Here is a 21834-nt window from a genome sequence, read left to right on the forward strand (position 1 = left end):
ATAGCTTGTAAAGAGTGGTAAGATGACACTGTTTACAGCCTCCTTCAATCCAAGAATGAAACTCTTAAAGGACAAACAACTTACTTTTTATTGGATCAAGATTAGAGAAAGCTGTCTTTCACAAGTCAAATTTAGTACCTCATTTTTTTGTGTTTTCAGCAACTCAAGCATCCCAACCTTGTCAACCTCCTGGAAGTCTTCAGGAGGAAACGGAGGCTTCACCTGGTATTTGAATATTGTGACCACACAGTTCTCCATGAGTTGGACAGATACCAAAGAGGGTAAGTGATCCACCCCTTACAAACAAAACAAAGACACACTGGGATTTGTCAGTGAAAAGTGCCAATGACTCTTTTTTAAGACTAGGTAAGGCCAGGGGCGGTGGCTCATGCCTGTAATCCCAGCACTTTAGGAGGCTGAGATGGGTGGATCATCTGAGGTCAGGAGCTCAAGACCAGCCTGGCCAACATAGTGAAACCCCATCTCTACTAAAAACACAAAAATTAGCTTGGCATGGTGGTGGGTGTCTGTAATCTCAGCTAGTCGGGAGGCTGAGGCATGAGAATCACTTGAACCCGGGAGGCGGAGGTTGCAGTGAGCCGAGATTGCGCCATTGCACTCTAGCCTGGGCGACAGAGCGAGACTCCGTCTAAAAAAAAAAAAAAGAAGACTAGGTAAAAACAGCCAGTGTTTGTACAATATACTCTGCTGCTGAAGTGGACAGCAGAAAAATTACCAAACATGTTAACAAAAGAGATAATAAACAGTCATTTGAATGAAGAAACCAGCAGAAGCATCATTAGATTGAAACTTTATCTCTGCATAGAAGTGATCTCAGTCTCAAAGAAAAGGAAGGATATTAGTTAGTCTGTGCCTGACCAGGGAGGTAGAAGGGCTTGGAGAGTGAAAGGAAGATTCCAAAAGCAATGGCTACTAGGAAGTTTGAGACTAAAACAAACATAGTATTTCATCAGGAACAATCTGGGTGTCCAGTATGCTGTATTACTCAGGATTTCTTTGGTTTCAAGTGACAAAAACCCAGCTGAAGCAAGCATAGGTGAAAAACAATTGTGTTGTGACTGTAACTGGGAAGGGTGGGAGTGACTCTGGGGGCTCAGCTGATCTTACCACACATCTCTCTCTAGCATATGCAACATCTTTGCATGCATTGGAAGAATACTTGGCGAACAGACAGAGGCTTTGTCCGAGAAAAAGAAAAAAGGAGGAGGGGGTCCCTTCCTGCAGTTGAGGGCAGCCTTTTGCAGGGTGAGAAGACTGGATTCCAGCTCCCACCCACTCTTCATCTAGGTGTTTTAATATGGGAGTGGGAGAAAACAGAAAGACCTATAGGTAAATGTGTGGTTAATTAGAAGCAACGTCATTTCCAAATGGTAAAATGCTATGGTTTGCCAAATATAAGATTTCCTTAAGGAAATCAGCCCCGACAGGCCTCAGTGTGCATTGTTCCCCTCCAAGGGTCCATATGTTCTTTTTTTTCTTTTTTTTTTGAGGCAGAGTCTCGCTCTGTTGCCCAGGCTGGAGTGCAGAGGCCGGATCTCGGCTCACTGCAAGCTCCGCCTCTCGGATTCACGCCATTCTCCTGCCTCAGCCTCCTGAGTAGCTGGGACTACAGGTGCCCGCCACCTCGCCTGGCTAGTTTTTTGTATTTCTTAGTAGAGACAGGGTTTCACCGTGTTAGCCAGGATGGTCTCGATCTCCTGACCTTGTGATCCACCCGCCTCAGCCTCCCAAAGTGCTGGGATTACAGGCTTAAGCCACCGCGCCCGGCCCATATGTTCTTATTGTTCAGCTCCCACTTATAAGTGAGAACATGTGGTGTTTGGTTTTCTGTTCCTGCATTAGTTTGCTGAGGATAACAGCTTCCAGCTCCATCCATGTCCCTGCAAAGGACATGATCTCATTCCTTTTTCTGGCTGCATAGTATTCCATGGTATGTATGTACCACATTTTCTTTATCCAGTCTATCATCATATGAAAACTTTTTAATTTAGAGACATCATAGTATAAAATAAAATTTTGAAAGCACATTCACAGTAAAGGTGAGTTAGCATTATCTGTGTGACCTTGGGCAAATTGCTTACAGGTGTCTTCACCTGTAAAAATGAGAGTTTAGGACTAGGTAAAGTTTAAGGGGACTTCTAGCTGTATAATGCTATGAATTGGTGATCAAGTACCCTAGGGGTCAGAAGACTTCGGTTATCTTTCAGTTTCATATTTGATCTATTAGACAATATCAACAAAGGATAAGCTACTGATGCTGGTGTTGCCAGGTTGGCTTACCAGCCTGCTTGGTGCCAGGTGGGGTCCCCTTAGGTTAGTATACTCACCCTCAGAATGCCCTGTGATCACTTCTTATATTTCTAAGTACAGATTTCTAAAATACAAAGTTGAGCATGCCACCCTCTACACAGAATCCTTTAATAGCTCCCCAAAGCTTACTGGTATGGGGAAATGCCCCCAGCATGAGATACAAGATCTTACTGTACCACCCCACTCCCCACCAGTTTGACCATAATACATGGCCTGTCCTACCAAATTGCTTGCATTCTAGGGTTCAGGACATGCTGTTTGCTTAGCAAGCATGGGTTTCCCTACTTCCTCTACTCTGCCTGGAAAACTCCTGCTGTCCTTACAGCTCACATATGACTCCTTTATGATGCCCGCCAGCACACTGGCCTCTATAACATCTTCTGGGATGATTTATTTACATATCCCATTTGCCCAGTAAACTATACAATCCTCAAGGGCAAGAGCTGGGCCTTCCTCACCTGTGTATTCTCAGTGTCTTCTAGCTGCATATTTGGCACTTGGTACATACTCAGTACTTGTAAAATGACTGAATTAGCAAACCAATAAATTGATAGTTACAAAATGATTTTAAAGAAGAATAATCATAACAAGGTTTGGATTTTCATTTTAAAAGTTACTTTGATTTAAAATTTCTAAAGCCTAATATTGTCAAAAGAGATTATAAAGTACACTGCTAGAGCAACCTGTCCAGAAGGCAATTTGGCAATCAATGTATGACATTAAAAGTCTTAGAGGCATTATCTTAAACCCAGCAAGTCTACTTTGAATGATTTACCATAAGAAAATATTTGAATATATGTGCAAAAACTTAGTTACAAAAGTATTTATTGTTATGGGATATTTTAAAGTATTGTTTATAAAGAAAAAATTGCCATCAACTGAAATATCCAACAATAGAGAATTAGTTAAGTAAATTATGATAAAGTTTTATGATAGAATACAGTGGACCCATTAAGAATAATGCTTATATTAATAGATAAAACACATATTGACATAGGAAAAAGTTCATGAGTGCTTGTCAAATGAAAAAAATTATACTATAATAAAAATATATATCATTTCATTTTCATATAATTTATATGTAGATGGGAAAAAAGTAATAAATCTGAACATTACTAGTGATTAGTTATGATTGTTATTGATATTTTTCATTTTATTTGTGCTTTTATATTTTTCATGTTTAATTTATTACTATAGTAATGTTTTAATGTTTAATTATTAAAAATAATTCTTGCCAAATCAGACTCAAAGACTTCTCATTTGAACCTGAAATGGACACTAATTTATCTTCTTATTAACATGCTTGTAACTTCTGGTACTCCCTTGGAAAGCTTTTGGAGAAGATCCAACTTCATGTTGCTACTAACACAAGCAAGTTTACACCACAAGATATGTATCCTGTTACAGTAACATGAATACATGTCAATTATAATTCCCAGTGCTTAGGTTTATGTTTTTATAATTGTCCCCAGTCACAACCATTTCTTGTCTTATATAGAACTTAAAAAGCTTTGAATCTATTATTCTATAAATGATTGATCTCCCTGTGTCAAAGTTTTACAAATAACTGGTTTGGATATTTTCTCCTCATTTTTCTGCCTACCGGTGTGTTCAGCCAGACATAAGACTTCATTGATTCTTTCCTGCACAGATTTAATTACCACCAGTTCCTTCTCTGAATAACATAGTTTGTTCAAGGAACATCTCCTGGGTAATGTACATTACCGCAAGTTTTCAGTTTCTGACAATGAAATTCCAGAAATATTATCTTTTATAGATTAAAAATGATATGTTGTTTGTTGCAAATTTTTAAAGCAATACAGACATTGAAATGAAGGGCTGGGGGTGGTGGCTCACACCTGTAATCCCAGCACTTTGGGAGGCCGAGGTAGGCAGATCACTTAAGGTCAGGAATTCAAGACCAGCCTGGTCAACATGGTGAAACCCGGTCTCTACTAAAAATACAAAAATTAGCTTGGCGTTGTGGTGGGCGCCTGTAATCCTAGCTACTCAGGAGGCTGAGGCAGGAGAACTGCTTGCATCTGGGAGGTGGAGGTGGCAGTAAGCTGAGATAGCGCCACTGCATTCCAGCCTGGGTGACAAGAGCAAAACTCCATCTCAAAAAAAAAAAAAAATTGAAATGAATAAAATCAATAGCTTTACATACTGTTCTGCATTTATTTTGTTGTTTTATTTAGTTAAATAAATTAGTTAATTTTAGAAACAGGGTCTTGTTGCTATGCTGCTCAGGCTAAACCTTAACTCTTGGCTCAAGCGATCCTCCTGTTCCAGCCTCCTGAGTAGCTGGGACTACAGGTGTCTGCCACCACACCAGGCTGCATTTTTAAAAAATGTACTCTGAAGCTTTCTCCCTATCTGTACATATCTACCTTTATATTTTAAAAATGGCTGTATAGAATTCCATTGTATGAATATACCATGATTTCTTAGTTCAATCTCCTGTTGATAAATAAATTAGATTGTTTCCAGTTATTTTCTATTACTAACCATGCTACAGTGAACAACCATTTTCATAAATATTTCTTTAGGATAAATTCCTAGTAATATATTCTTTTTTTACAAGAGTTTGGCCAGACCCCCAGCCCTTCCCATCTTTGTGATAGCCTTGTGTAGAAATGAAGTCTTGATGAATGCCAACTAGTTTGATGATCTGTGTCACAAATATTAGACAAGCAGCAGTGGAAAGAATGACTTCTGTAACTGAGAATGCTAGAAAGAGATACATGTTATTTCTTCATCATCTCGGAAGAAATTCACATTTCTGAAGAATTTCTAAAAATCGGTTTGATGTCTTCACTTTCATACAGTAGTCATTTACATTTCTCTCTGTCCAATTTTGTTATTAGGACATTAGGGTCAAAATACAGCCTCCCCTAAAAACTTGGAGAGACAGAGATTGCTCTCTGAAAGTTATTTTGTGAAATGAACACATAATGCATCAGGGCAGAGATATGTAAAGCAACCTTAAAGAGACAGAATGACTGCTAGGCTTGTAAGATTTGACTGACTCTGTGTTTTATCTAATGATAAATTCTTCCTGATGTGCAGATGGATGCCGTTAAGTACTCTCAGTTTAATAGCAATAACCAGTCAAATTGCCAACTTTCCCTCATCCAAATTCTTTGCTCATCATTCTGATTATAACTTGACTTTATGAAATTGTCTACAAAGAAAGCATGAGCTAGTACTCAGAATTTGGGCATGGGTGAATATGATGGCACTCTAGGTTTATATGTCAGGCTAGTTACTTTGTTTAATGTTCACTTGCCCCTTTGAAATGGATACTGTCTTGGTGTGCTGACAAAATTGAATGTCTGTGTCTGCAAGCCTGAAGACGGGAAAGGCAGCCAAGCTTTTCCAAACGAAGCACCACATTCTCTGTGTTCTGTGATGAGATGGCTGGTTTTCCCCTCAATTCTATTCTTCGCTTAATATTCTTTTCTATGTATTTTCTATATATGTTGCATTATAATCTTTAGATCTATTGTCAATGACTATAAAATATTACATTAAGTTTATTATGTCTCACCATTCCTCTCTGGTTGGATACTGAGGTCATTTTCAGTGTTTGGTTTGATAATGATTCTGGTACAAAATTTTCCTACAAATAGATTTTTCTTCTTTTGTAATTTTCCTTTAAAAGTTCTCAAAGTGGTACTCTTGAGTTGTAAATTTTGCCAAATGGAACCAATTTACTTTCTCACCAAAGATATGGATTTATATATATATTTTTCCTTATAGTCGTGCTACCTTAGGTTCTACTATTAAAATATTTGATGGATGAATTCTATCAAACATATAAGGAAGAAATAATAGTAACCCTACCCAAACTCTTTCAGAAAATACGAGAAGGTACATTTCCCAAATCATTTTATGAGGCCACTATATGCTGATGCCAAAATCAGAGAGACATTTCTAGAAAAGAAAATGACAGATGATGGCTCAAGCCTGTAATCCCAGCACTTTGGGAGGCCGAGACGGGCGGATCACGAGGTCAGGAGATCGAGACCATCCTGGCTAACACGGTGAAACCCCGTCTCTACTAAAATATACAAAAAATTAGCCGGGCGAGATGGCGGGCGCCTGTAGTCCCAGCTACTCGGGAGGCTGAGGCGAGAGAATGGCGTACCCGGGAGGCGGAGCTTGCAGTGAGCTGAGATCCGGCCACTGCACTCCAGCCTGGGCGACAGAGCAAGACTCCGTCTCAAAAAAAAAAAAAAAAAAGAAAATGACAGATGAGTATTACTCAAGAATTTAGGTAAAAAATCCTTAGCAAAATTATTAGCAAATCAAATCCAGCAGTATAATGTAATATAAAAGAGTGATTAATATATCTCAAAATATCAATTTTTAGACATCAAAGGCTTTCTATTATGACAGATGAAAATTTAGCTCCCTGAAATCACTATCCCCTCTACTTCCTGTTCTAATCCTCCAAAATAGTTACATTAATGTTCACTGTTTCCATTATTGTGCCTATGTAAATATTACTTATAGCTGAGCATTGTACCATACTATGGCTTCCTTTTTTACTTTTTCCTCAAATTAACACTTCTCTTATTTTCAAATGTGCTTAATATTCTTTAATCCTGTTGCTAATTCCCTCCCCTCACCATTTTTAGGTTTTTTTTTTTCTCTCTTTTTTTTTTTTTTTTTTTTTTGAGACAAGGCCTCACTCTGTCACCCAGGCTGGAGTGCAGTGGCCCAATCATAGCTCACTGCAACCTCCACCTCCCAGACTCAAGAAATCCTCCCACCTCAGCCTTCTAAGTAGCTGGGACTACAGGTGCCTGCCACCATGCTTGGCTAATTTTTTGTATTTTTTGTAGAAATGGGGTATCACCATGTTGCCCAGGCTAGTCTCAAACTCCTGGGCTCAAGCAATCTGCCCACCTCAGCCTCCCAAAGTGCTGGGATTACAGGCATGAGCCACTCAATGCACCCCACCCTCACTCATTTTAATAGCCTCTCAATGTACATTTTCACAGGATAGTTACATCAGGTAATCCATCAGTTCCGTTTTTTTCTTGGTAATGTCTGGCCTTTAAGCCCCCTTCTCCTTCTGTCTGGCTTGTTGTACTCAAGACCTGCTGTCCAGCTGGGTCCCTTGGATTTCCCTTTGCCATCGTCCTTGTAATTCCTACTGCATTTCTCTGTGGTCAGATTCATTACTTCCTGGATTTCTTGTCTTCCTGTTTCTGGGTTTACTTGCTTATTTTGACCAAGTACATCCATCTCTAACTGGTTAAAAAATGATACAATCACACAGAAATCTAGATTCCAGGGATTTCAAATGACACCACCCCTCTCCCCCCGGCCCACACCCTTCCTTAGAATCAAGCAGTTGGGAGCCCTTTATGTTCCTGAGGGGTGAAATAAAATTCCCAAAGCAGGCAGGAAGAATGCCACGAGGTCACACCAGTGGAGATCTCAGCAGTGTGTCTGTTCTCCATATCTTCCCACTAGCAAAAGATGGATTCCATTCCACCCTCCCCAGAAGGAGTGCCTCTGGGGAGCTGGGCAACAGCCCAGTGGCCTCTGGAGGGGCAACTGGAGCTCTCAACAACGCAATTGAACTGAAGACCTCAAGGAAGACCACCTGACTACCTATGAAAGTGCCTTCTTGAGTGCCTTCCATCTTGGTGTGGGACAGAAAGGAAAAGGAGGATCCTTGCCTTGATTTTCTCATACCTTGCCCAGACTCTCATATCTAGGTCTGGGGAGCTGACATCTTCAGGAGTTTAAAGTCCACCAGACCAGGCCCAGCTGACTGGGAGTCCAAAAGGCCCGAGCTGGATCCTGTCCCGCTCCCTTGGAGCACTATTTACTAGGAAGGAAAGCTGGGGATATACATAGCTCATCTAAAGTTCAATCACCTAATCCCATGGCAGAGAAGAACCAGGCCCAGGAGAACAGCTCATGCCCCTTCTTCTCTCATAAGTTAAGGTTGAGCTTATGTATGATTGCTCTGAAAGGAGAGCCTGCTTTTGAGCTAGAAGAGCTATTAAAGGGAGTAAAGAATGAGAGGGAATTGAGCCCCTTCTCTTCATGCCTGTTCTAGCCCTTCCCCACTCTGCCCTAGAGCTCAGCCACAACCACTATTTACCACCAATGTGGAAACAAATACCTTAAGATGGAATGAGTTCCCTAGCCTTGCTAGCACAAGCTACAATTTTAAGAACATCTTCCTTAGGCCAGGCATAGTGGCTCATGTCTATAATCCCAGGGTTTTGGGAGGCCAAGGCAGGAGAATCACTTGAATCCAGGAGTTCAAGACCAGCCTGGGCAACACAGTAAGACCCCCATCTCTACAAAAGTTTAAAAAGTATTGGCCAAGTGCAGTGGCTCACGCCTGAAATCCCAGCACTTTGGGAGGCTGAGACGGGCAGATCACCTGAGGTTTGAGACCAACCTGGCCAACCATGGCCAACATGGTGAAACCCCATCTCTACTAAAAATACAAAAATTAGCTGGGTATGTGGACATATGCCTGTAATCTGAGCTACTCGGGTGGCTGAGGCAGGAGAATTGCTTGAACTCAGGAGGTGAAAGTTGCAGTGAGCCAAGACAGCACCACTGCACTCCAGCCTGGGTGACAGATGGAGACAACGTCTCAAAACACCAAAAAAAAACAAAACAACAACAACAAAAAGACGAGAGAAGAACAAAGGACATCAAAACATCTGCCTAAGCCTGAAGGGTAGAGCTGGTCACCCAGACTCTTCCAGAGCTGTTAAGTTTGTTGAATATATTCATACTTATTTGAGGTGTCATGAGGCAGAGGGCATGGCAATGACATCCCTCACTGTGCCTGACTCTTGTGTCACACTGTCCTGTCCAGATGGGTTGCTTTTGCCACCTGGAGTGCAGTTATCCTGTCATTTCCCTCTGCCATCCTCCCAGAGACTCCTGCTGCTTCCTTCCTGCATTGGGTCTCCATCCCATATAATCTTCTTTGTAATGGACTGCTCATTTTTGGTGGACTGCATCCATGAGGGGCTTCTTGAGAAAGAGTAGATGAGAGGTACAGGAAGAAATAAGAAGTTGAGACCTTGCCCTTGCATGCTTTATTCCATCCTCACACTGGATTGGTATTTTGTTTGGGTATAGGCTTGTTTGTTGGTTTTTGGTTGAAGATAATGTTCCTTCAAAATTTTGAAGTCATTATTTTAGTGTCTTCTATCTTCTAGTGCCAAGAAGCCTGATGCCATTCTATTTTCTGAATGAAGTCCTGCTTTTTTTTCTCTTTTGAAGTCCTGTTTCTTTTTCCAGAAACTTGTAGGAGCTTCTCTTTGTGCTCAGTGTTCTTGATTATGAAACTCATGAGTGGGTCTTGATTTTCATCCATTATCCTGGCACTTGCTGGGCCTTTTCTGCCTCAGAAAAAATTTTTTGAATTGTTTTATTATTGACTTCCTGTTCATTGTTTTACCTATTTTCTTTTTCTCAACCTCTATTATTTGGGTATGGACTCTTGAACTGGTCCTCTCATTTTCTCGTAGTATCATGTTCTTATTTCATGGATACAACAGCTTTCATTTTTTCTCTGAGGATATTAATGGTATTTTAAAAAGTTCTCTTCACCCTCCATAATTTCTGTTTCTTTTAAGTTGCTTTTTTTGTTTGTTCTGGTCTTCCACTTTCTTACTAGAGGCTTACTTGGGCATCATATAATCTCTGGTTGTATGCTCATAGTTTAGAATAAGGAACTATTGGAAGCTTTGAGCTTCACTATGGTTTTCTAGCTGGGCCATTTGCTGGCGGAACTCCAGTGTCAGAATCTTCAGATCTTTCCCTCTGAGCTTCTCCCAAAGAAGTCTTTAAATATTGTGCCTGGAGAGTGAAGTCTGCCTGCCGGATTTCTCAGAGTCCAGCGAGGGAAGGGAGATGGGGAATCTCAGCATTCAGCATTTTGTATGTGTACAGTCCTTTAATCCCATTTTCAGAACAGTATCCACATTTTCAGAACAGTATCCACAATCTCACATATGCCAAATGTCCTCTGCTTTATCCTCTCCAGAAACAAAGCTCCAGCCTTCTGCCTGGTAGTGGAGAGTGTTTCCCTATGGGCAAATAATGGAAGAGGGGATCTAGGGATTTAATTATTTCCTAAACAGTTTTTTCCATACTCCTTAGCTCCTCGTTCCATAGAGACCTTGGCTGCTGCTTCCTGAGCCTTTTGAGGATTCTTTCTGGATAAATTGGTTGGTTCTCCACCTTCCCTCTCCTGGCTTAGATTTTCGCTTTCTAGGATTGTTAAGTTAATTATCTTTCATTCAGTTGCTTTCTGGATTCCACATTGTGTTGCTGTTATCTCTTCTGTCATCTCTGACCTTGTGAGGTTTTGTCTTTAAAAGTCTTCAGCGTGGTTCTAGTCAGGTTTCGGGATGGAATGAAATTAACTGGGCTTGCTCAGTCCATCACCTTAATTCAGAGGTCCTTTGATGCACTTTCTTCAGTTGGTTCTGTGACACAGTATTCTCCTGAGTGTTGTCTTATTCACTTGATGCTCTCAACTCAGGTGCCCTTGTGGGGTCCCCTTCCTCTTTCTGCCCTCTCTGTAGTGAAGGGTCACAGCTTCCTTCCGAGCTTCTCTTCTTTAGCTGAATTCACCCTTAATTGGCTTCATTCAGTCCTAGGCCCCAAATACCACCCATATGCTATGCTTCTCAAACTCACATTTCCAGCCCGACCCTCCTTCTGAATGTAGAATCGCTGACTCAGAGTCTTCCCTTGGGTATCCAGTAAGCATTCCCTTCCCCCAAACCAGTTTCTCCTCCAGTGTTCTCCTGAGTAGAAGGCACTACCGTATACCAGTTACTCAAGCTAAAAACCTGATGTCATTCCTTGATTCTTCTCTTTCTCCCACATCCAATCCCTCAGAAAATCCTGGAAGCTCTGTTTTAAAAATATAGCCCCAATCTGGCCACTTCTCACCACCTTCACCACTATTTTAGATGTTCCCTTAACCAGAGAAGCTTTCTGGGCCACCCTGTATAAGGTGGTCCACCCCTTCTAGCACAGCACTCTCACGCTGTCTCTCTCTCTCTCTCTCTCTTTCTGTCTCTCAATCCAACACCACAGAACATATTCTATCTATTTTTTTTGTCTTTTTATAGTTGTAACTCTCTTCTCCAACAGTGAAAACCTGGCCCGTCTTATTATCTGAGTGTTTCAGCTAAAAGGGATCTCAGAGGCTGAGGCCTCTGCATTCCAGAAAAGAAACTGAATAAAGAGTCGAGTAGCCAATTCAAGATGATGCTAAGTAGTCTGTACAGAGCTTTTACATTTGAGAATTTTGTAATTCTGGGGATTAAATGTGCTGGGGATTAGAGGAGCAATAATGATATGCAACTATAACTTACTCTTATATGCTCCTTTTATATAATTTATCTGGGGAAATGTTTGTAGGAACTAAAGTTGCCTGGTACTGGTAACCCTATATTAATACTTAATTTGCAGGAGGGGCATGGTGGCTTATGCTTGTAATTCCAGCACTGAGGCGGGCGGATCACTTGAGGTCAGGAGTTTGAAACCAGCCTGGCCAACATGGTGAAACTCCGTCTTTACTAAAAATACGAAAATTAGCCAGGCGTGGTAGCACACGCCTGTAATCCCAGCTACTCGGAGGCTGAGACAGGAGAATTGCTTGAACCTGGAAGGTAGAGGTTGCAGTGAGCTGAGATTGCACCACTGCACTTCAGCCTGGGCGACAGAGCAAGACTCTGTCTCAAAAAAACAAAACAAAACAAAACAAACACCCAAAAACCTAATTGATTGAATAATCAAGATATATTCCATTTTTCTGGATAAAATGTAGAGGCTACTTGGAAGGCTGAGGTGGGAGGATCCCTTAAGTCCAGGAGTCCAAAGTTCAGTGAGCTGTGATAGCACCACTGCCTCCAGCCTGGGCAGCAGAGCAAGACCCTGTCTCTAAAAAAAACTAAAAATTGGAGGCTAATGTCTCATCTTAGTTGCATTTTTCTAAGCCTTTTTTCTCGACAGTGACTTTTTCTAGCGTCTATGCCTATATGCTGCTCAAACAAGGAAAAGAGAATTTGGAGAGAAGCAACTTCAAGCCCAGGGACACAACCCTGGTCCAGCGATGTCCCAACCAGCCTTCCTGGAAATGGCCTCTTCCTCTCCTTCATGTGATCCCACTCTCTGCTCACATACCCCCTGATCTGCCTGAAAGGATTTCCTGAACTTCTGGCCTGTGACAACAGTGGCCTTGTAGCTTCTCTCAGAGGCTGGAAGTGACTTTTTGTGGTCCCCTTAACACAGCTACTCAAGAATTTCCTCCCTGATTTACTTATTCGTTTTGGCTGAGGACCCCAGCAACACTGTGGAATGTTTGATTTATCAAAACAGTAAGTCCAGCCAGAGGGCTGGGGTCTCAGAAAATAAATGCACTCTCTCTGTGGTTCATTTCTTACACTCCGTGCCTTGGTTTGTTGTTGTTGTTTTAAATGCTTCCAGGCGACGTGCCTCTTTCTAATTCACAAGCTGTACCTGCTGGGACTACTGGTTGCCCTGGTAATATAAGATGTGAGTCAGGGAAGAAGTACTGGGAGCAGTGGCTTGGAGTTTAGCTGCTGTGATGGAGAAGAGAGTAGAAAGATGTAAGTGGGGTGCAGCTGGCTGCCATGGCAGCATGGGGAAAGAACCAGGATGCCTCGGGTTATTAGATTATTATTAACATTTGTTACATGGTTTGCAATGTAAAGCTCTTCGCTATAATCAGTAAAGTCTTCATTATCTAAACAAACAAACAAACAAACAAACAACAGCAATGCTGCTCTGAGAAACCATGTGCCCACACATGGAAGATGAGTCCTGCTTCAAGGCTGTCGGTTTGGGGCAACTTGAGAAAATAAACAGCATCTTTTGTGCTGAATAGTAACTAACTTTATATCAACAAAAAATTCCTTGTAGAAATGGAGCTCAAGTTACCAGGCAGTTTCCTAGTGGTGTCACAGATGTTTGAGATAGGTGGTTATAAATACTTGTTGAAATCCCTTGTAGGTTTTCATATCCTTACCTATAGAAGTAGATGTTTGCATTTTTGTTAACCTGTTGTCCCTAGAATTCGGCGGTGTGCTGGTCACATATTTTTACATTTTGGGCTCACAGAATGACTGTTTGATGAGTAAGATGACTATGTGTCACCTAGGGTTTTTCACTACTAAAGCCTATCTTGGTTTATTTTTTCTTTTCTTGAGCTGAATTCCATGGCTACAGTAAAGAATGTGTTTGTGCTGCTTTGTTTTTATTAGGGTACCAGAACATCTCGTGAAGAGCATAACTTGGCAGACACTGCAAGCTGTCAATTTTTGCCATAAACACAATGTAAGTCTCATAATCTCTTTTGAAAAGCGAGAAGGCTCCCCTTAAGCTGAGGTGGAGTCTTGTACAAAGTTTATATCACACTTTTGTGGGTAAAATTTTTTACCCAAATCTTCATAAGCCTGGTTGGGTAAGTAGAGGCTAAAAATGCCAACCTAGCTCTAGCTATTCCTTCTTGCTCAGTTTATACAAAACATGCATTTTTATGGTTTTAAGAAACTAGTGCCAGGCATGGTGGCTGCTGCATGTAATCCCAGCACTTTGGGAGGCCAAGGTAGGCAGATCACTTGAGCCCAGGAATTCGAGACCAACCTGGACAACATGGCAAAACCCTGTCTCTACAAAAAATGAAAAAAATTAACTGGGCGCGGTGGTGTGTGCCTGTGGTCCCAGTCACTCAGGAGGCTGAGGTGGGAGGATTGCTTGAGCTGGGGAAGTGGAGGCTGCAGTGAGTCAAGATCACACCACTGCACTCCAACCTGGATGACAGAATGAGACCCTGTCTCAAAACACACACACACACACACACACACACACACACACCCAAAAAATTATTCATGTATTTATACTGCTTAGAAACTACTCAGATTTAAGGTAGAACCCCATTCACTTGGAGGCTATGTGATTTTGTACTCCCAGAAGGCTGTGAAATTGGGGGAAACCCCAGGTGATTCATGCCTGCTTGGCTGCAGTATGCCAGTTGCAGTAGGTGGAACCCCAAACCCAGTGCAAAGTGCTAGTGTCTGCTTTGGTGAGATAAGAGTGTTGAGTCTGGAACCAAGCAACCCATTGAAAGCTTGTGACACTCCTGGCCATAGGTGGCTGGTAGAGGCATAGTAGACTATCACCCAGGTGACGTGACTTCACAGAGGCTGGGAAGCCTGCTGCTCCATCCGATACAACACTACCCACTGCCTGTGCATAGAAACCAGATTTCAAAGTTAGAGCTTCATTTTGACCATGAGTGCAATTTCACTGCAATATTTTATCCTACTCAACTGCCAGGGTCAATTTAGGTGATAGGGCTAAATCTCCATCTTTATATTGTTCCAGATGATTTTTCCTGATGCTGCATTCCTGGAAGGAGGAAGTATGAGAGTAGACAGCACTTCTCCCTGAGGAGCCTCCAACTAGCTAAAGCTATAATCCTTGTCATACACAGGGGAGAGTAGACACCCATATTGTTAGTTACTGTGACTTAGCACTCTCTCGAGAGCAGGTTTTAGGATTGGGGAGCAAGAGAGACTGCACTAAGACCCTGGTAAGGCAGATCTGGGATGCTAAAAACAAATATAATGCATACCACAGTTCCCTGGAGAGCCCCAGACGCCCTGTTTGGCTCCATGTGCTGATGGGGGTGGGGGCAGAAACTTGTAAAGAATTCCCAGAACAGAATAGGAGCACATACTTGCTTACAAGTACTTCTGACCATATGTCATCATGATATTCATGGTGTACCCATTTATAGCAGTATGTGAAGCCAGTGGTAAAAGAATAGAGATCTCAGGGATGTTAATTGCTAAGAACCAGATAGATTGTAATAAAATCCCAAAGTTGTTTTATTTCAACCCAAATTTTCCAGAATAATAAATACCCACGGGCAAACATTGACACTGATCTCTCACCCTGAAGGTCGTTTGGAGTGAGGACTGGTCATGCCCAAGAAGAGCCCCAGTCCTCTCCAGATTCTTAAGAATAACCCCAGGGTTTCAGGCTGCAGGCCAAAGAGGGTCTCTCAGGTTGCAGAATGATCTAGCATTCTCCTCCTGAGAGGAAAACACTTGGGAAAGAGGAAGATTATTAGGGACCCTGAGCAGTATTTTGACCCAACTTAAAAAAAAAAAAAAAAAAGGAATTGTTTATCAGGTTGTCGATTTGTTCTTTACCAAAGAAATTGTCATGTAATGAGAAAATCATGTGAAGATTCTCAAACGTTCTTCTCTCTAATATCACCCTGTTAAAGAATGTTGGCTGTGGGCTGGAAACCACAGGTGATTTGAGTCTAAATTCTGGAGGGGGGGCCACATCCTGAGGGGTGGCTGCAGCTCTCAGAGCACTTGTGTGTGGGACAGAGCTGACATCTAGCGACTCTCCCCAGAGGGTGAGGGCTGCTGCCTACTCTTGTTTATCTTGTCGGGATGAATGTCAGAGCTGGAAGGGAGATCTCTTGGCAAGCTGTGGTTGCCGCCCTTCGCTTCCCAGCTTATCTCAGCAGGCTCAGGGCTTGTCCTGTTTACGAGGCCAACTGTATTCTGTTCACAGTTAAACAACTGAATTGTGAATTCTGCTTATGCACCAATGTGCAGCTCCTGCACCCGTGATGCAGCCTCACCCGGACCTTTCAACATTTTCCCTTTCACCTAGAACTGTTAATTTGAATACAGGACACCCAGTTACCTTTGAATTTCAGATAAACAAGCATAACTTTTTAGCATAAGTACATCCCAAGTGCTTCACGGTATGTATTATACTAAAAATTATTTGTTTATCTGAAATTCAGATGTAACTGGGTGTCCTGTATTTTTCTTTGCTAAGACTGGCTACCCTACTTTCATTTTCCTTTCACCCTTCTTGGTTCTTTTGGGCCTTTTAGGAATTTGGGACGATTCAGGCTGTGACAGGCTTGGTACTAGATTTATTTTAGGCTGCTCTTTTGCTGTTGTCCAGTAGGCCAAGGAGAGATTTAAATGATTTATCCAATATTTGCTAAATAGTCATGTGTTTCATTTATCTCATATATAGTTCAGCCTTAATATTGTTTTTGTTTTGATTTGTTACACTAGTGCATACATAGAGATGTGAAGCCAGAAAATATCCTCATCACAAAACATTCCGAGATTAAGCTTTGTGACTTTGGATTTGCTCGGCTTTTGAGTGAGTATTGACATTTTCTTTTGTTAAGTATAAAAGATGGAAAAGTTCTTGATACAATAAAGGATCTAAATGCTCTAGAAGTATACAAGCTAGTACTTGTATAGTTAGGGCATAAGCATGCTATAAATTACAATTTTGTAATTACTGAAAACGTGTAGATACATACAGTGGTTTACATATGTATGCTATCCATAAATTATACCACAGTAAAGTGGTTATTAAAAAGTATCTTACCTCCCTGATTTCTACCATTTCTTGCTAAAATAATACTTTTCAGAAGTGCTACTTTAGAATAGCAGCTTTCAACCTTGGAGGCAGATTAGAATCACCTGGGGGAACTTTTTTTTTTTTTTTTTGAGACAGGGTCTCCCTCTGTTGCCCAGGCTGGAGTACAGTGGCACAGTTCACAGCCCACCACAGCCTCGACCTCCCCAGTTCAGGTGATCCTCCCACCTCAGCCTCCTGAGTAGCTGGGACTACAGGCATGAGCCACCACACCTAGCTAAGTTTTGAATTTTTTTTGTAGAGACAGGATTTCACCATGTTGCCCAGGCTGGTCTCGAACTCCTGGGCCCAAGCAATCCACCTACCTCGGCCTCCCAAAGTGCTGGGATTACAAGCGTGAGCTGCCGTGCCCAGGGAACTTTAAATTCTATGCCCAATAACCCCCCAGACCCTCCCCAGGGATTCTGTTTTAACTGGACTGAAGTGTGGCTTGAGCATCAGTAATTTAAAAATATATATATTTAAGTGATTTGAATGTGCAACTAGAATTGAGAACCAGCGATACAGAATAAGGCCACAAGATTGGGCGCAGGCTTGACTTCTGAGATCTCCCTCTCCCAGTTTTGATACCAGCCTTCCGCTGCTCTTTGTTTTCCATGTTCCATCACTGGCCAGCTGGACCGAGTGACTACTATACAGACTACGTGGCTACCAGGTGGTACCGCTCCCCTGAGCTGCTGGTGGGGGACAGGCAGTACGGCCCCCCAGTGGATGTCTGGGCAATTGGCTGTGTCTTTGCTGAGCTGCTGTCAGGAGTGCCTCTGTGGCCAGGAAAATCGGATGTGGATCAACTCTATCTGATTAGGAAGACCTTGGGTAAGTGGTGTTTTCGTCCTGCCTTTTGGAAAACTGGGTATTTCCCCAGGTTGGGGCAGGGCAGAGCCAAGTTCCCTGTCTCACCTAATGCCCTTTAAGGCATTAGTTAGGAAAGAGGAAAACTCAAAGCCTCATTTAATGACTCCATTAATGGTGGCCATATTTGTTTTAATTAAAATAGTTAACAATTATTGAGTACTTACTCATTGTCCAAAAAAACCCAAGATTCTTGAGCAGTTTGGATCAAGTTAAAATGTTAATAATGGCAATAACAACAATAAAAACTCACATTTCTATAAGGGCTTAGCAGTTTACAGAATGCTTTGATGGTTTACCTCACTTATGACGATTTGTGTAATTCATTTGGATGTCCTTAACCCCAGCCTGCCTGACTAGTTTGGATTATTCAGACTCTACGGAGGATGATTCCCAGCCTTCTAAGTGTCAGGAGGAAGGCTAGTGCTAATGTCACACAGCCTGTCTTGCTTTCCTGCCCCAGTGCCCTTTCCTTTCTCTCTAACCTCGGAGGTGGAGGGGAAGGGCAGGGGAGGAGAAGGGAGGGAAGGTGAGAGAAAAAAAAAACAAACCATCAGTATTGATTGCCCTCTTCCAAAGTCAGGGAGTTTAGACATAAACTCCCCTGACTCCCCTGAGTATCCCAGTTTAAAGTAAACTTTTCCTCCTCTAAACTCTTGTAGCAACTGCCATCACCATGCCTTCCCTTGTAATCTTATCTTCCCAAAGATACTGTAAACTTCCTGATGGTGAGATCATGTCTTATATTTCTACTTACCCTCCACCAGTGTCTGCACATTGTAGGCAACAAATGTTTGTTGATAGCTTGACTTTGTCGAGTGACAAGGAAGGTGCTCTGTAGGCCTTCCAGGGGCACTCAGCCTTTCTTGGCGGTGTTTCCTCTAGTGATTTTAGGACAGCCTTCCCATGTCACCCCTCTGGCACTGGAGGAAGAAGGTTATTAAGGTACAAGGAATTGTGCTCATGATGTAGCTCACTGAGATCTGGGGCAAGGCATTAGAGGGTGTGCTTTTTGGTTGCTCACCCAAAATGAGGTGAGGCAGCAGTTTTTGCATTTGAGTGCGAGGTAAATTTCTAGGATGCATCAGTAATTAGATAATTTGATACCCCAGAGTTGGAACTCTCACTCCCTGGGAAATGGGTCTGGTTGTGCCCCAGGAGAACACTTTGAGTATCTCTCTATATTGTCTGAACAAAATCCCTCTTCAAGTATAATATAGAATTTTACATAAAGGCGATTTCAGCTGATGTGACAGAAATGTGGGCAGGAGGAGCTTCCTAGAGTCCTCTGAAATATAGAAATACTCTTTTTGTTTCATTGTGTCACATTGTAAGTGCTTCTAAACAGTAGATGAAATGGCACTTCCAAGTCATCGCTAATTGGTGAAATAAGAAAAGATGGTCCCAAATGTGAAAATGTATTTCTTCTAGCTAGAAAATCCAGGATTTCTTCCCTCCTTCCCTTCCCCTCCCCTCCCTCCCTTCCTTCCTACCTTCCTTTCTTCCCTCTCTTCCTTCAAATATTTATTGAGTGCTTGCTGTATGTTAGACAGTTATAAGTGCTAGGGCAATAACGTTTTATCTTGACCTATCAGGATTCAGTTAATATGATTTTGATTTGTGGTTGTTGCCCTTTTGCTGTTTTTTCAAAGGCATTATTTTATTTGTGTGTATGTGCTTCTGAGTTGTTTGGTTTGGGTTCCTTCAGTACACTGTAGGCTCCGAGAACAAGAACCTGAGAGCAAGAAGCTGTAGCCCTCAGTTTCTGTTGCTTGCCTCCTCTGTGCCTAACACAGTGTGCTGTCCACTGTAGGGATTGATACAGGTTGCTGTGGGTTGCCTGAATGCCTCTCCTTCTGATTGCCCGAGAACACTGCAGTGTCCATAGACATGGGCAAGACCAACACAGCATTGATGGGAGAAAACCATAGATCAGTGTTTGCTAACCAATTTCACTTACCTTTTTTTTTTCTTGTCCAAAGGGGATCTTATTCCTAGGCACCAGCAAGTGTTTAGCACGAATCAGTACTTCAGTGGAGTGAAAATTCCAGACCCTGAAGATATGGTGAGTGACCCATTTTGGAGAGAGCTCTGTAGGCCAGGCTAGCTAGGCTTTGGTCGTTATTCACCTCCCTGAGCCCCATGGCTCACCCTACATTGGAGGTCAGTCTAAGAGAGAAAAAGAAAATTGGAGCAAATTGGCTAGCGAGACTTTAGCCTTAATGCTAATTTCGAGGCTGCTGATAACAGAGTCCAGCCAGCCTGTTACACAGGAATGCAGAGCTACCTGCCGGAGCCACACCTGTCCTTTATCATTTTTTAGCAGTTGAACCTAGGTAGCTGAGAGCCAACCAACTTTTAGACCTAGACCTATCCAGATAAAGTTAACTAGTTTTTCCCCAGCATTGTCCAGATTCCCTACTCTACTATGCCTATGGTCTCCAGACCATGGGAAAAATCATAATGAACTTAACTTGGATTGGGCACAATGGTTCACGCCTGTAATCCTGGCACTTTTTGGGGAGGGCAGATCACCTGAGGTCAGGAGTTCCAGACCAGCCTGGTCAACATGGTGAAACCCTGTCTCTACTAAAATTACAAAAATTAGTCGGGCATGGTGGCACATGCCTGTAATCTCAGCTACTCAGGAGGCTGAGGCAGAACTGCTTGAGCCCAGGAGATGGAGGTTGCAGTGAGCCGATACCACACCATTGTACTCCATCCTGGGTGACAGAGCAAGACTCTGTCCAAAAAAAAAAAAAACAACAACAACTTCCTTAGCCAGTCTTACTCTGGTGCTTGCCCTTTATGGCCAACCCAAATGGGGGAAGCCCATTTTTTAAGAACAGAAAAATTTGAAATGTTAACATCCCTAATCCACTTCCAACAATTTATTCCTGTGAAACCGTTATCCAAGAGCATAAAGATGTGGCATTATTTAATAGAAATTATTTCCTTCGGTATGCTATCAGTAGGGGATTAAGTATGGTACATCCTTACAACAGAAATACCTCATCAGGCCAGGTGTGCTCATGCCTGTAATCCCAGAATTTTGGGAGCCTGAGGCAGGTGGATCAGGGGCTCGAGACCAGCATGGGCAACACAGCAAAACTGTCTCTACTAAAAATACAAAAAGTTGGCCCAGCATGGTGGCAGGCACCTGTAGTCTCAGCTACTCAGGAGGCTGAGGTGAGAGGATCGCCTGAGCTCAGGAAGTTGAGGCTGCAGTGACCTGAGATTGCTGCACTCTAGCCTGGGCGACAGGAGTAAGACCCTGTCTCCAAAAAAAAAAAAAAAAAAAGAAAGAAAAAAATACCATATAGAGTCAGGTGCGGTGGCCCACACCTATAGTTCTAGCAACCCAGGAGACAACTGAGGTGAAAGATGCTTGAGTGCAGGAGGTCAAGACCAGCCTGGGCAACATAGCAAGACCCTGTCTCTACAAAATATTTTTAAAACTAACTGGAGTTGGTGGCACATGCCTATAGCTCCAGCTACTTGGGAGGCTGAGGCAGGAGAATCACTTGAGCCCAGAAGTTTGAGGTTACCGTAAACTATGATCATGCCACTGCACTCCAACCTGGGTGACAGAGAAAAACTCTGTCTGTAAAAGTAAGTAATATCATGCAGTGAAAAAAAAAAAAAAAAAAGACAGTTAGAAAACAGTGTAGGCTGGGCATGGTGGTTCATGCCTGTAATCCCAGCACTTTGGGAGGCCAAGACAGGTAGATCGCTTGAGCCCAGGAGTTCGAGACCAGCCTGGGCAACATGATGAAACCCCATCTCTACTAAAAATACAAAAATTAGCCTGGCACGGTGGCACACATCTGTAGTCCCAGCTACTTGGGAGGCTGAGGTGGGAAGATGGCTTGACCTTGGGAGGTAGAGGTTGCAGTGAGCAGAGATCATGTCACTGTACTCCAGCCTGGGCAACAGGGCCAGATTCTGTCTCAAAACAAAAACAAAAACAAAACAAACAAAAAAACAGTATGAGTAATTCGACCAAGTTTTAATAAATATGTAATATGTATACAATTCATATATATATGTTTACATATATAAATACAAAATAATATGACATCATCTGGGAAATCACAAGCTCTTTTTTGATATTTGTGAAATAAA

The 21834-nt window shown here is 42.3% G+C and overlaps 1 protein-coding gene across 1 annotated transcript in view; it reads left to right on the plus strand.

The window, feature by feature from the left end:
• Positions 1-21834, plus strand: part of CDKL1 (cyclin dependent kinase like 1) — a 67471-nt gene that overhangs the window by 38453 nt on the left and 7184 nt on the right. Inside the window, exons 3-7 of the mRNA XM_033188092.1 lie at positions 160-281; positions 13629-13701; positions 16482-16572; positions 17473-17673; positions 19692-19774. Coding sequence (XP_033043983.1) covers positions 160-281; positions 13629-13701; positions 16482-16572; positions 17473-17673; positions 19692-19774 — 570 coding nt within the window. The remainder of the gene's footprint in view (positions 1-159; positions 282-13628; positions 13702-16481; positions 16573-17472; positions 17674-19691; positions 19775-21834) is intronic.

The sequence above is a fragment of the Trachypithecus francoisi genome, unplaced genomic scaffold (genome assembly GCF_009764315.1).
Source record: "Trachypithecus francoisi isolate TF-2019V2 unplaced genomic scaffold, Tfra_2.0 Lachesis_group3, whole genome shotgun sequence".
Taxonomy (NCBI): domain Eukaryota; kingdom Metazoa; phylum Chordata; class Mammalia; order Primates; family Cercopithecidae; genus Trachypithecus; species Trachypithecus francoisi.